Source organism: Thamnophis sirtalis, unplaced genomic scaffold, assembly GCF_051295495.1.
Source record: "Thamnophis sirtalis isolate CommonGarterSnake01/CBP01778 unplaced genomic scaffold, rThaSir2_p1.2 scaffold_8, whole genome shotgun sequence".
In the NCBI taxonomy this organism is placed as follows: domain Eukaryota; kingdom Metazoa; phylum Chordata; class Lepidosauria; order Squamata; family Natricidae; genus Thamnophis; species Thamnophis sirtalis.
Window position 1 is genome coordinate 84,635,749 of NW_028261388.1, and position 12,947 is coordinate 84,648,695.

At 38.6% G+C, this 12,947-nt stretch overlaps 1 protein-coding gene across 1 annotated transcript in view; it reads right to left on the reverse strand.

The window, feature by feature from the left end:
- Positions 1–12,947, reverse strand: part of LOC106539699 (cadherin-10) — a 139,543-nt gene that overhangs the window by 37,088 nt on the left and 89,508 nt on the right. Inside the window, exon 3 of the mRNA XM_087721993.1 lies at positions 11,166–11,460. Coding sequence (XP_087578119.1) covers positions 11,166–11,460 — 295 coding nt within the window. The remainder of the gene's footprint in view (positions 1–11,165; positions 11,461–12,947) is intronic.

The window sequence follows — 12,947 nt, forward strand, 5'->3', positions numbered from 1 at the left end:
AAGAAACTTTGCCCATGTTTCACCAGTAATATAAATGTTGCTTCTTGAGGCAAGAGGGTTTTCTTCATGTATTATGTAAAATATTATGTGTATTATTGGTTCTTGATCCGTGGTGGCACAGTGGTTAGAGTACAGTACTGAAGATTACTTCTTCTGATCACCAACTGCCAGAAGTTTGGCAGATCGAATCTCACCAGATTTAAGGTTGACTCAGCCTCCCATCCTTCGGAGGTGGGTAAAACGAGGGCCCAGATTGTTGGGGGCAATATGCTAACTCTGTAAACCGCTTAGAGAGGGCTGTAAAGCACTGTGAAGCAATATATAAGTTTAAGTGCTATTGCTATTGATGTATATATACTTGGGTGATAAAAGCACAGACTCATACTTATCTAAAGCCATTTAAAAAAAAAAAATTCCAGGGAATGTATTGTCAAAGTACACATGGAGTATTTATATTCCTTGAAGAGATGTTGGCAGATCCTGTCTCTGAACTTGTTATGCACTTTTGAGAGGATTTCTATTCTATCATTTTCTGCAATTACCAAATAACAAACACAAGAACAGAGGTTGTATCATTTCAAAGATGACTGGGAGATGATATCAACATGCCATAAATCACTAGTAAGGAAAAGCCTTAAAAGCTTGCAAGGTTCTAATTCTACATTTCACTTTACCTACCCCCTCTGTTTTAAAAGATAAGGAATAATAGTGGAGAAAATGTCTTCAGAAATGTTATTCAAGGAGGTATCTCACACAAGCAGGGCAGTGGTAGCGAATTAAAGGTGTTTTGGCATACATATGGCTGGTTAGGAGTTATTTCTCCTGGATTATCTTGCAAATAAGTCACATGAGTTTAAATGTATAGAAGAAACTTGGTAGCAATCCTGGAAGAACAAAAATGAGGAACCCTTGTATCTCTTTCCTTTCCTAGGCTCACACACATCTTTTTGAAAGACAGAGCTGGGTGGGTTTCAAAAATTGTTTGAACCTACTCTGTGGGTGTGGCCTCCTTTGTGGGAGTGGCATGCCACCCATGTGACCGGATGGGAATGGCTTGCTGCCCATGTGACCGGATATGAAGATGCCGACGACACTTGTCAGAACCACCTTAAATTACCCCACGCATAGCACTGGCATGCATAAGAATAGGATGTAAACTTGTTTTTAAAAAGGCATCTTTGGTTTGGGTTAAAACAACTTCAACACACGCAATGTTCTGATTGCACCACAAACACAGTAGTCATCCTTGCCTTTCACAGAGGCACTGAGTTTTATAAATATGAGCATGATAGTGTAGAATAATCACATCCAAGGACCAGTGGTGGGTTTAAAAAATTTTTGGAAGCTCTTCTGTAGGTGTGGCCTGCTTTCTGGGTCCACTGGTGGAACCTCTTCTAACCGGTTCGGTAGATTTGATGAACCGGTTCTACCGAATAGGTGCGAACTGGTAGGAACCCACCTCTGGCTGGTTGTCATCATTAAATCTTGTGCCAACCTTGTCTATTCATTTCTTAAACTCTGGCAATTAAGCAACAATAGAAAAAAAAGTCCTGGAAAATATTCACCCTTCCACCCATACATTTGATAAAGGCACACCAGGAAGGAACAATTTAATCCATCAGCGATAAATGTCTGATAATTAAAGCAGGAGATGGGTTTCAACCATTTAATAAAATTGTAAGGAATCATTTGGTCAGTTTTAAAGGCGCAGTGAATTCTCCCCTGTAGTTTTCTTGCCTTCCATTTCCCCATGCTAATCACTTGGGAGACTAATCCATGCTGATCAATTTGAATACATTAAAAGCTTTCCTTTCTATTTCATCTCTATCTTTAGCCATTTTAGAAACTGCACAGCCTTCAAAGACCTCTGAGTTGAATTTAAGTGAAACTCCTGACTCAGCCTTCCAGCAGTACCCTGCTTGTTATATTTCTGCATATTATACTTACCTTTCTAGAGAATTATTTCATTTTTGCCTGCCAGCCATGCTTTAATCCCTGTCAGTGGAATGCTCATGTGCATTGCATTGTAAAGCTCTCAGCCCCTATGCAAAACATTCAAGAATTTGAGAAGGAATTTCCAAACTGCGTAATACTATTTTCCATTCCTTTTTTTTTTCCCAGCTGAGGAACTTTATCTAAACTCATCAAGGAACCATCTTTTAAGAAACTATCATCCTTCCATATTATGCTGTATATAATAATAAGTTTCACTGGTAAATTCTTTCCAATGTTGTTGGGAAGAACAATTAACTAGTGGAACAGCTTTTCTTCAGAAGTTGTAGGTGCTTCATCACTGGAGTTTTTAAGGGATGACTGGACAAGCACCTGTCTGGAATGATATAGGGTCTCCTGCTTGAGCAAGGGGTTGGACTTGAAGAACTTTAAGGCCCCTTCCAGCTCTATTCTAATTGATTGATTGAAGTAATATTACTCTAAGAAAAGCAAGATTCTATAGGTTTCCCTTTCCTTCTTTCTTGAAATTTAGAAAACCCTTGGTGAGAGTTATTTATATTATCTCTCTTCAAACTTTTATGGTCCTGGAATGTAAGAAAAAATCTTCTACTATTCTAGGTACATATATATATAAGTCCCACTAAGGGCTAAAATACACAAGTTTTCCTTACTTGAGTCATTTGAAGTTAGAATCTATGCATGTGAGGTTCAGATGTGATTTTTTATTATGGGGTATTGTTAAATAAGTGCTTTGACTCCCACCAAAATGCCTAATTTTTTAATATATAATGTAAATTAACTTCTGGGAATGGCAAAGAACATTATGGTAGAGATGGACAGGATTTAGTGAGTTAGTGTGGCCAGTGTGAAAATATCAGGCTCCAAAAACCACGAAAGAGACACGGAGTTACTTCTAAGCACTTTCCTTTATTGTTCCTCACCTATAGACAGAATAGACAGAATCTTGCCCAACTAAAGGAAACTACTTGCATCATTAAAATGTACTCTGAGAACATTTTGCTGATTTACATTTCATGCAATAATATCTATAGTACACAAACAGAGAGAGAGAGAGAGAGAAAGAGAGACAGACAGAGAGACGAGAGAGAGAGACAGAGAGACGAGAGAGAGACAAAGAGAGAGAGAGACAGAGAGAGAGAGAAAGAGAGACAGAGAGACAAGAGAGAGAGAGAAAGAGAGACAGACAGAGAGAAGAGAGAGAGAGAAAGAGAGAGAAAGAGAGACACACAGAGAGAGAGAGAGAGACAAACAGAGATAGACGAGAAAGAGAGAGAGAGACAGAGACAGAGACACAGAGAAAGAGAGAGACAGAGAGAGACAGACAGACAGACAGAGACAGAGAGACAGAGACAGAGAGATGAGAGAGAAAGAAAGAGAGAGAGAGAGAGAGACACTAGAAACAGAGACAGAGAGACGAGAGAGAAAGAGAGAGAGAGAGACAGACAGAGAGACAGAGAGAGAGACGAGAGTGAGAGAGAGTGAGAGAGTGAGAGAGTGAGTGAGTGAGTGAGAAAGAGAGAGAGAGAGAGAGAGAGAGAGAGAGAGAGAGAGAGAGAGACTATACTAACAATATTATGCAATAAGGCCACTAGGACAAATGATAGTAAGGTGAAGGATGATTTCTTAAAAAGTATAACTGACCTAGTGGTGAAAAAGATGGCACACCAGACTAATGATGGGATTAGCGAGAAGGGCTAGGGAGAAAGGAAACGAAATCTGCTAAAAATATCATGCTTTACTTCTGAAGACAAAGGACAGCTGGCTTGAATTGTTAGTAGGGTAACTTTTGCAGAATGCCTGGGGACCCAGAAAGGGATCCTATGTGTACACATTTTGCCCTGATATTTATGAAACAGGAGGCAGAAAAGATTAAAAGCTGAAAGCTCAACAAGAAAGGATGTCAGCAATCAGCAATACTGAGAAAATAATAGCTGGAGTAATTCAAAGGATGAGCTATTAAATCCTAAAAATCCAAGGTTGTAAAAGTTTGGTAGATAAAGCCATAGAACAAATAAGCTAGGAGGCAGAAATAAAATGAATATTGTGAAGTAGCAGCTGCAGAGCTAGGAAATTTCTCTTAGTCTTATTAAAATGACAAAAAAGGGATGTGTGTAAGTGTGCATATGCACACACAATGAAAATAGTTGCTGCAGGAGAAAAAAAAATGTTATTGAGGAGGGGGCTTTGAAAACTAAGGCTTAAACCAGAGCTTCTAGATCTCTTAATCTGGTAACGACTTCTGGGATAATCACTGATTGTTTCGTACACATCGGATTTATATTTAGGACATATATACTACTTAGGGAGTAACGAGGGAGTGAGGGAAAGTTAAACAGCTGGTGCTGTAGAATCTTATGAACAGTGAAATTCTTGTGAAATCCCTTAGAATATACTTTTTAAAAAAGCTATAAAATGTATATCTTCTTTTCTTTTATAAAAGCAAAATGAATCTTTTTAACAGGCCTTTTGTCCCCCAAATATAATATTAGGAAGCCATGTCATTGACACATTTTCATTTAGGTTACCAGTCACAGTTACTCTGAGTGAATGAACAAGCAATGCCTTGTCCCTTGACTGCTCCACGTGGCTAGCTGTTTGTGGGTAGGGTCTCCTCCAGGGGTGGATTTCAACCGGTTCGCGGCGGTCCCTGCGAACCGGTTGGTCGGCGAACCCGGAAGTAAGTAACTTCCGGGAACGGCGAAGGGCCCACCCACCCGCCCGCGTTCCTTACCCGGTTTTGATGAATTCTGCGCTTCCACGCATGCGCAGGACGCATACAGCGCCTGCACGATCCTTCAGGAGCAGCTGGAACATCGCACAGATGCTAGTACGCATGCGTGCACCACGCACGTGCATGAGGACGCCGCCCGCCTCGTTCCAACCGAACCGGTTGGAACGGGGCGAGAAACCCACCCCTGGTCTCCTCTCACCAAGCAGATCAATCGAAATAGTTTTTCTTGCGTTTTTCTTGTTTTCTAGCTCTTCTTGCTCGCGAGCAACAACCTCTCCTTATATCTGAGGTGAATTCAACTATGTAAGGAAGCAACACAATTTCCCAGAACAGTGTTCCATTTTACAAATGATTCTTCGTGTTTTTGTGCTCTCCTAAGACTGGAGAGTCACTTGTGTGAAACGGTATCGGACAATGAAGGGCACACTTACCCTTGTCTGGGACGTGCCCCAGAAGAGAAGCTGCCAAGTGGGGCATGCATGCCCCTAGAAATGAACTTCCAGTTTCCAGTAGGCGCATGCACACAGGCCAGGTTGTCTTCTGGTTACTGGCGTGCATCTGTGCACGACAATCAGCTGTCTAGTGTGCATGCGCGCCATGGAAACTGGAAGACCACCTCTTCTGGTTTCCACCACTGCGGCACGTGCAAAAAACAGCTGATCATTGCACACACGTGCACGCCAGAAACCCAGAAGAGGAAAGGGCAACACCGCGCATGCCAGCCGACATGGCTCCGCGTGCCACTTTGGTTCACCATCACGAGTATAGGGTCTCCTGCTTGAGCAAGGGGTGGGACTCTAAGACCTCCAAGGTCTCTTTCAGCTCTATTATGCTCTATTATGCTTGATCGATCCATCTATCCATCCATCCATCCATTCAATAACATTTTTCCTTACAATCTTTCATGTACAGTACTTCTCAGCTTTATAATTGTAATGGGAACAGCTTACTCCCCCCACCCATTATTTTTAATCCACCAACAAAACCTTATCCCCCCTTCTTTTAAAACCATTCTGGACAGTGATAAAGTATGAGAGAAAGATATGTCTTTTTGAGGGGAGACTGAACATGTTTGCCTATAATAGGTAATGATTGCCAGTCCTTTATGGACTGACTGAAAGAGCCGAGGTGGCGCAGTGGTTAGGGTGCAGTACTGCAGGCCACTTCAGCTGACTGCTATCTGCAGTTCAGCAGTTCTAATCTCACCAGCTCAAGGTTGACTCAGCCTTCCATCCTTCCGAGGTGGGTGAAATGAGGACCCAGACTGTGGGAGCGATATGCTGACTCTGTAAACCGCTTAGAGAGGGCTGAAAGCCCTATGAAGCGGTATATAAGTCTAACTGCTATTGCTACTGCTATGCCATCTAATAAAATGGGGACAATAGTGAGAAAATAACACATCTTTTTCTTTAATTGGTGTGCAAAAGAAAGAGGAAACCCAAGCACAGACACCTCCCTTCATTTTTTCCAGTAAACAGGGCAGGAAGTAGCCAGACCTCTATTATAAATGATGTCCCACTTCAAACTGAAATATGGACAGGGAATAAAGTAAAAGTTGATTAATAGCAAGATTTTGAGAATTCATCATCAAAGCTGAGATTAAAGAATTAGGGGAACTTGGAAGGAAGCTTGCACTTCAGAGATATGAAAGGATATTTAAAAGCACGGAGTAAGTGATGGGTTTAGGTGTGGAAATAAGCAGTTTCAAGTTACTAATCTACAATAAAGCCCCGTGGAGATATTTTGGCAAATTCCTTTCTTTCTCTTCTGTAGCAAGTTGCACCATGAGTATCTCTAGTCAAAAGAATTATGTGAACGCTTACAAACTGAAAGAAGCTGAAGAAAGTTTATAGCAGTGGTTCTCAACCTTCCTAATGCTGCGACTCTGTAATACAGTTCCTCATGTTGTGGTGACCCCCAACCATAAAAAAAATATGCATTGCTACTCTATAACTGTACTTTTGCTACCGTTACGAATCGTAATGTAGATATTGATATTGGAAGACTGCTATCATATTACCCTTAAGTCTTTCGTTTCATTCAACCAGACATACCCAGTCCCTGCAACTGTTCTTCATATGTTTGAGCTTCCAATCCCCTAATCCTCTTGGTTGCTCTTCTTAGTACTTTTCCTAGACTAGAGTCTCTGCATCATTTTTATAGAGGCAGCCAACATCTTGACTGCTCCTAAATTTTGGGTCTGAAAAGAATCACATCCTGGAGGCTGGACAACCTCAGCTGCTATACAATCATATATGCACACATACACAGAGAGACACAGTGGCTTTATTCCCACAGCCTCCTTAACTAAGTTGCCTGCAGCTGCATTCACAAACTCGCTTACCCTGCCTGGATGGATCTTCAACCTGTTTTGGAGTTGTTTGTAGGAGTGCTCTTAACCTTGGTGGTGGTGGTAAGCTTAACCTTAATTTATTGGGCAAACGTTGTGCATTGTTTATTTATTTTTATTTTTAAAAAATTTTCTCTTTCAAGTTCATTCACAAACGGCCGCGCAGAGCCCTTATATATATCTGCTTCAAAGCAAACTTCAATGACTTGAATTGAATTTCTAAAGACTAGATTAGGCCCCACCAGTCATATGACCATATTGGTTAAAATATTTCAGTCCTTATTTAACAGATTAGATTTCAGAACACCGTCCAACTTTATAACTAAACACAAAATAGCAATTATTGTTAGAAGCATCTCCTCCTGAGCGCAGTAGAATGGAGACCACGCAATAAAGGTTGAAATAACTCCATTATTTCTAACAGAGGATGAGATTATTAGTTATATATTGCATCATGCATAAAGCCAGTATACTCATAGCCTTCTCCCCTATCGTTTGCTCCCTTTCCTGATTCATTTTCACCTTCTGTCTGAATGATGAGGCATAGCTATAAAGCAATGTTTTATTATTTGGTTTAATCTGAATAATATGTGTATGTGTGTGATTCATTCTATAATCATTCTATAATCACAGCTATTTTCACATCAATTTCTTAGTCTGGAATTGTTATTCTTAGGTAATTTTCTTTTTGACCACTCCCCAAAAATCCGCCCCCTGGCCCCCAATTCTGTGTCATTGTATTACATTCAATAGTTTTGTCATTTTTCAGCTCTGAAATATATGGCATATCACAGACACACATATTCATAGCATTGTGTGTGTGTGAACTTATAATACTGCTATTTAGAAACTAAACAGAGCTTATAAGGCTTTTCAGTATGTTTTATGTCGGATATTTCTCTTAGTGACTTCTACCTGCTTAATTAGTTTCTGTTCAATAGTAATATAGTAACAGTAATTAAATCTTAATTAAAGCAAAATCTCCTTCACATTGAACTTGACTTTCTGCCACTTAATACAATTTTCTTGGCAAGAATATAAAAGTGATATGCCACAGCCTTTCTAGGTGATGCCGTGTGACTTCTCAAGTCACAGCTTGGAAAATCTCCCATCCATAACCAGATATGAACCTTCTTAGCTTCTGGATCCCAGGCAAGGTCACCCAAGGTCTAGCAAATCTTAATTGCTCAATTCTCAATTACTTTCAGAATAGGGTTAAAGTTTAATTAATTACTCATTATCATTTTTAATAAAAGGATTTCAATGAGAGTTAATGCTAATTAATGGAGTTTCTTGAGGATGAGAGGATAATTGAAGATGTTGATGACAAGTAATGAAGTAATGTTAGGGTTGATGATGTTCCTTCTAATTAAAATTGAAGAGTAGGACTAAATTCTGAGTAAATATAAAATTATCTTGGCTAAACAATGCAAAACATTTGAAATTTGAAGTATCTTACGCTCAAAAGGGCCTGTTTATAGCCTGAAACGTTTGTTCTGAACTTGAGATAGGATATTCTATGTTCAAAATGGTCTGTTCAGCTTTTGAGGTAATTGTGGAGTCATTTTAAGTCCAGAACAACCTAATATGGCTAGGTGGGGGGGGGGAAACGGACACCCTGTGAACAACTATTTTAAGATTGACAGAAATTATTGGATCTCAAAATCTTTTAAATGCATATACGGCTAATATTGCCAATCAGAAAGGTTTCTGCCAGATTACAGATAATAATAATATTTAAGAATCATGTGAAGCCAAATTTTTAATCTGACTTTCTTCTGGTGTAGAAGATTAATCACAGCTGTCAGTTCTTTAGTTGCTATTGGCCTTCCTATTTATCAAGTTCTTCCTAAGAACCTAGGCTGTTCTATGTATTAGCATTGCATATGTAATTGCAACATCAATTATCCATGTTTTCCTCTTTTCAACCACGCCACAAATCTGGTGTGTTATGAGCCAAGACTTTATCAGTCTATATTTGGAATTCCACAGTATTTTTCATGCTTCCAGCCACCCAGAGTTGTTGGATATGAGATGGTTGGCAAATAAGTTTCATAATAAATAAATCAATTTTAACCTGCCCATTTTCTACTATTTTTTAAACTCTACATTCCCATCAATTTTCTTTTACTGACACTTTTTAAACTCTACATTCCCATCAATTTTCCTTTACTGACACGTGATCATTTTTACATGTTTCAGTGAAGAGTTAAGTTTGCCAGCTGTGTTATGTCACTGTTTATCATGAGTTTGTGCAATTTTCACGCACAAGCTGAGTTATATGATTTAGTGTTTTTCTGGCTTTGTACAATTTACACTTTGAAACATTTGATCTTTAAAAAAAAACATGTCAATTGCACTAGTTTGAATGACTTGCTTTCATGCAGCCAAAACCAAGAAGTCAGTTTCTTTTTCCCCCCCTTTTTTTTAAAATGTTCAGCCAGATTTTACATTTATCTACTTTTGTAGAAATTAACCACATAATGCTTCTTCCCTTGTCAGATCCAGTTTGGGGTTTTAGTACATTATTTTGATATTCACTTTTTTGTTTCCTGTACATTTATTAACTTCCAATTTGTAATTGCATCAATGCTTGCTTTTGCTGTCTTTTACATAATCAGCCAACACAGGTTCTTCTTTAACAGTTTGTTTGATACGAAGTAAGCCTCTGCCTCCATTTATTTAGATCAAATATAATCTAAATATCACTACAGGGATGTTTAGGCATAGTGGATAGTTATGAGTGCTCTTGTTTTGTCCAGTTTTGCTTGTGCCCATTTAATAATTCCAGTTGTGTCGGATATCAGAGATATGGTCCAGGTATTGATGGGTTTGATGGTGTTTCCACCATTTTGAATTTTGTCTTTGGCATGTTTTTCACTATTTGGATGTACCACTAATCACATTTTTAACTTGTCCATGCTTTTTTTTTTTTAATCCAACTGTAAGATGCCAAGATCTTACTTGTAGGCTTCATCCTGAGGGTTTGGCAATTCTGCATTTCAATTCCAGTAGTCCATGTGGTTTTATTCTTCTTTATTGCTACTGAGGCACATTTTTCTCATCCAAATTCCATTGCTATATCGGTATTAGAAATTCCTGAAGTAATTGTCAATGGCTGAATTTTGATTTCTGGATCTGAGATAGGCAAACCTGTTTGACGGTGTTACAGATATCATCGCAGAATAGAAGCAGTTCCAAGCAAAATCGCCCTCTGCAATTGACTGATGAGAAATTTGTCAATGCCTATTGTGCTCAAGTGGTGTTCCAATTGTTGTTGTTCATTATTGATTATTTGTTCACAACAATGTGAAGTCACAACTGTTAGTTCTTCAGCTGATTTTGGCCTTATATGCATGGAATTCCAAAAATCCAGGATATCATTATGTTTTGACACAACAAGCAATGTCCAAGCAGTGTCACCTTTGCAATTCACAGAAGGAAATTTTGTCAATGCACAAGTTTTTTTTACATGCCATCCAAGGTGTTTTGGTTTGGTACCCAGTGTGTTGATAATTCGGGATCACCACAGCCAGCTTCTGCCCCAATCTAATTATTATTTAAGCTACAGGTAAAAATGCTAAGTTATTCCTTTTTACATTAAATGAACACCGCCACACAGGAAAATATTATAACATGCAAGTCAGACAGCCCACTTCTGACTTAAAATTAAAAGAGGGAAAAAAAACTTTTATCAAGTTATTTAGAAAATTATATAATTTGGTCTCCACATAAAATAACCTTTGCAGAACCTGCCAGTCCTGCTTAATGTAATCAATCTTATTAATGAAAACCAACCTATATTCCAACTACCTAAATTTATAGTAAGATCCACCAACTCATGCTTTTGCCGAGGTGGCGCAGTGATTAAATGCAGCACTGCAGGCTACTTCAGCTGACTGCAGTTCAGCAGTTCGGCTGTTCAAATCTCACCGGCTCAGGGTTGACTCAGCCTTCCATCCTTCCGAGGTGGATAAAATGAGGACCCGGATTGTTGTTGGAGGCAATATGCTGACTCTGTAAACCGCTTAGACAGGGCTGAAAGTTCTATGAAGCGGTATATAAGTTTAACTGCTATTGCTATTTGCCATTTCTGAAGGGTATACTTACCAACCACTGACATTTCAGGAACACTTGCTATATAAACTTCTTCTGGAAATGTTGGCTCATTGTCATTGATGTCATGGATTTTGATGACAAACTCTGATTCCGGTTCCACTGGCTGAAGTGTTCTTCGGTTAATGGCCTGGGCACGTAGGGTATAGTAAGCTTTCTCTTCTCTGTCAATTCTTCTAGTGGCATGGATGTCTCCTGTTCTCTCATCAATAACAAAAAGAGTGCCAGCTCCATCTCCTGACAAGATGTACTTGAGTGATCCATCTCCTTTGTCCTGGTCAGAGTGAAGCTAGAATAGAAAAATAAAAATAAAGGGAGAGTAAGCAAGGTTAAAGATACCGACCTATGTAAACATAATAACAACAATAGTAATAATCCAGTTAATTAAGATCTATTAAATTCCACATGGCCGTAGAAAATATGAACTGACAGAATCTATTCCAATTCACAGAGAGTGCAATGCGTTTCAATATAGCAACAGTAGCAAAGGCATGCTTCTCATTACCAGAACGTTCTTAATACCGAGAATAATTTTGATAGCTTAGCTTTGGCGCGCAGATTTTAGTTTTTCTACCAACACCTGTTCCGCAGAGCAGAACATTTGTGTCACAAATCTTACAAGAATTTTATGTTAATGCTGACCTTTTCTTTCTTGAAAATGAATCTATTAAACATTCACAACCTGCTGTGTTGGTTGTAAATTCTCTAAGCAGATAAAGGACATGACAAGATACTTATTAATTAAGAATATCATATCTTCTTGAGCTGGTGGTGCCCTTTAAAAAAATCTCAAAGCTTCGTATTTGTTAAAGAAAATATAAATATATATGGAGGATCCTCAGAATTTGTTGGTAAACTTCACTCTCCCAATATATATTATTTCTGAAATCTAAAATGTATTAGATATGGAACAAAAGAACTTTAGACATGGCACATTTTTGATCTAAGAAAGGATTAGAGACCTTGATTTATTCATCTCTAACAGCTCTGACTCTTGAAGAAGTAAATCTAACTAGTATTAATTTAATTGAATCTAATTGTCATTTTTTTAAAAATTTATGGGTATGTGTCACATTGATTTTGAGGTTGTCACAGAAACCATATAGGAACAGATGTTTCATAGAAAACCCCAGTTTAACCTTAGGCAGATATCACTTCATTCTCACAGGGTATTCTTCTGTTGTATTTTCTATAAATAGTTTTATTTCTGAGACATTTTTGTTCTTTATTTATACTCGCTCTCCCCCTCTCCTTACATACTGTATGTATATACATGCACAATTACAGCCAAATCAGCACAAGTAATTTAGCATCCTTGTTCTATATCTCATGCTTTATTCAGACTTGGGAAAAAGAAATTGTCAAAATATTGAGGCGGAGCTGATGTTGCGACAACACAACGTACGATCTTGGAGCTCCAAGATTGCTGTCGACAACTCTGCTTCTGGACGGTCCTTTTGGACCTAAATCAATTTTCCAATCCAGCAAAGATAGGATCCTTAAATATTATGTTGCCTCTGGCATTACATTAAATGCATTACATTAACAGCAGGCACGTATTCCTATCACCTTTAGGAACAAAATTCATTATAACTGACACTAGGAAAGGATGTGTGCTGAATAATCATGTCATAGCCAATTTTTCTTTTAACAGTTAAGGATTGACCCAGGTACTAAGGATTGAGAATGTTGGCTGAAACGAACTAGAGATTATGCTTATTCCATTTGTTTTTCTTATTGTTTTTGTTAGTGCGGTTTAAGTCTGTCACTGCCTTC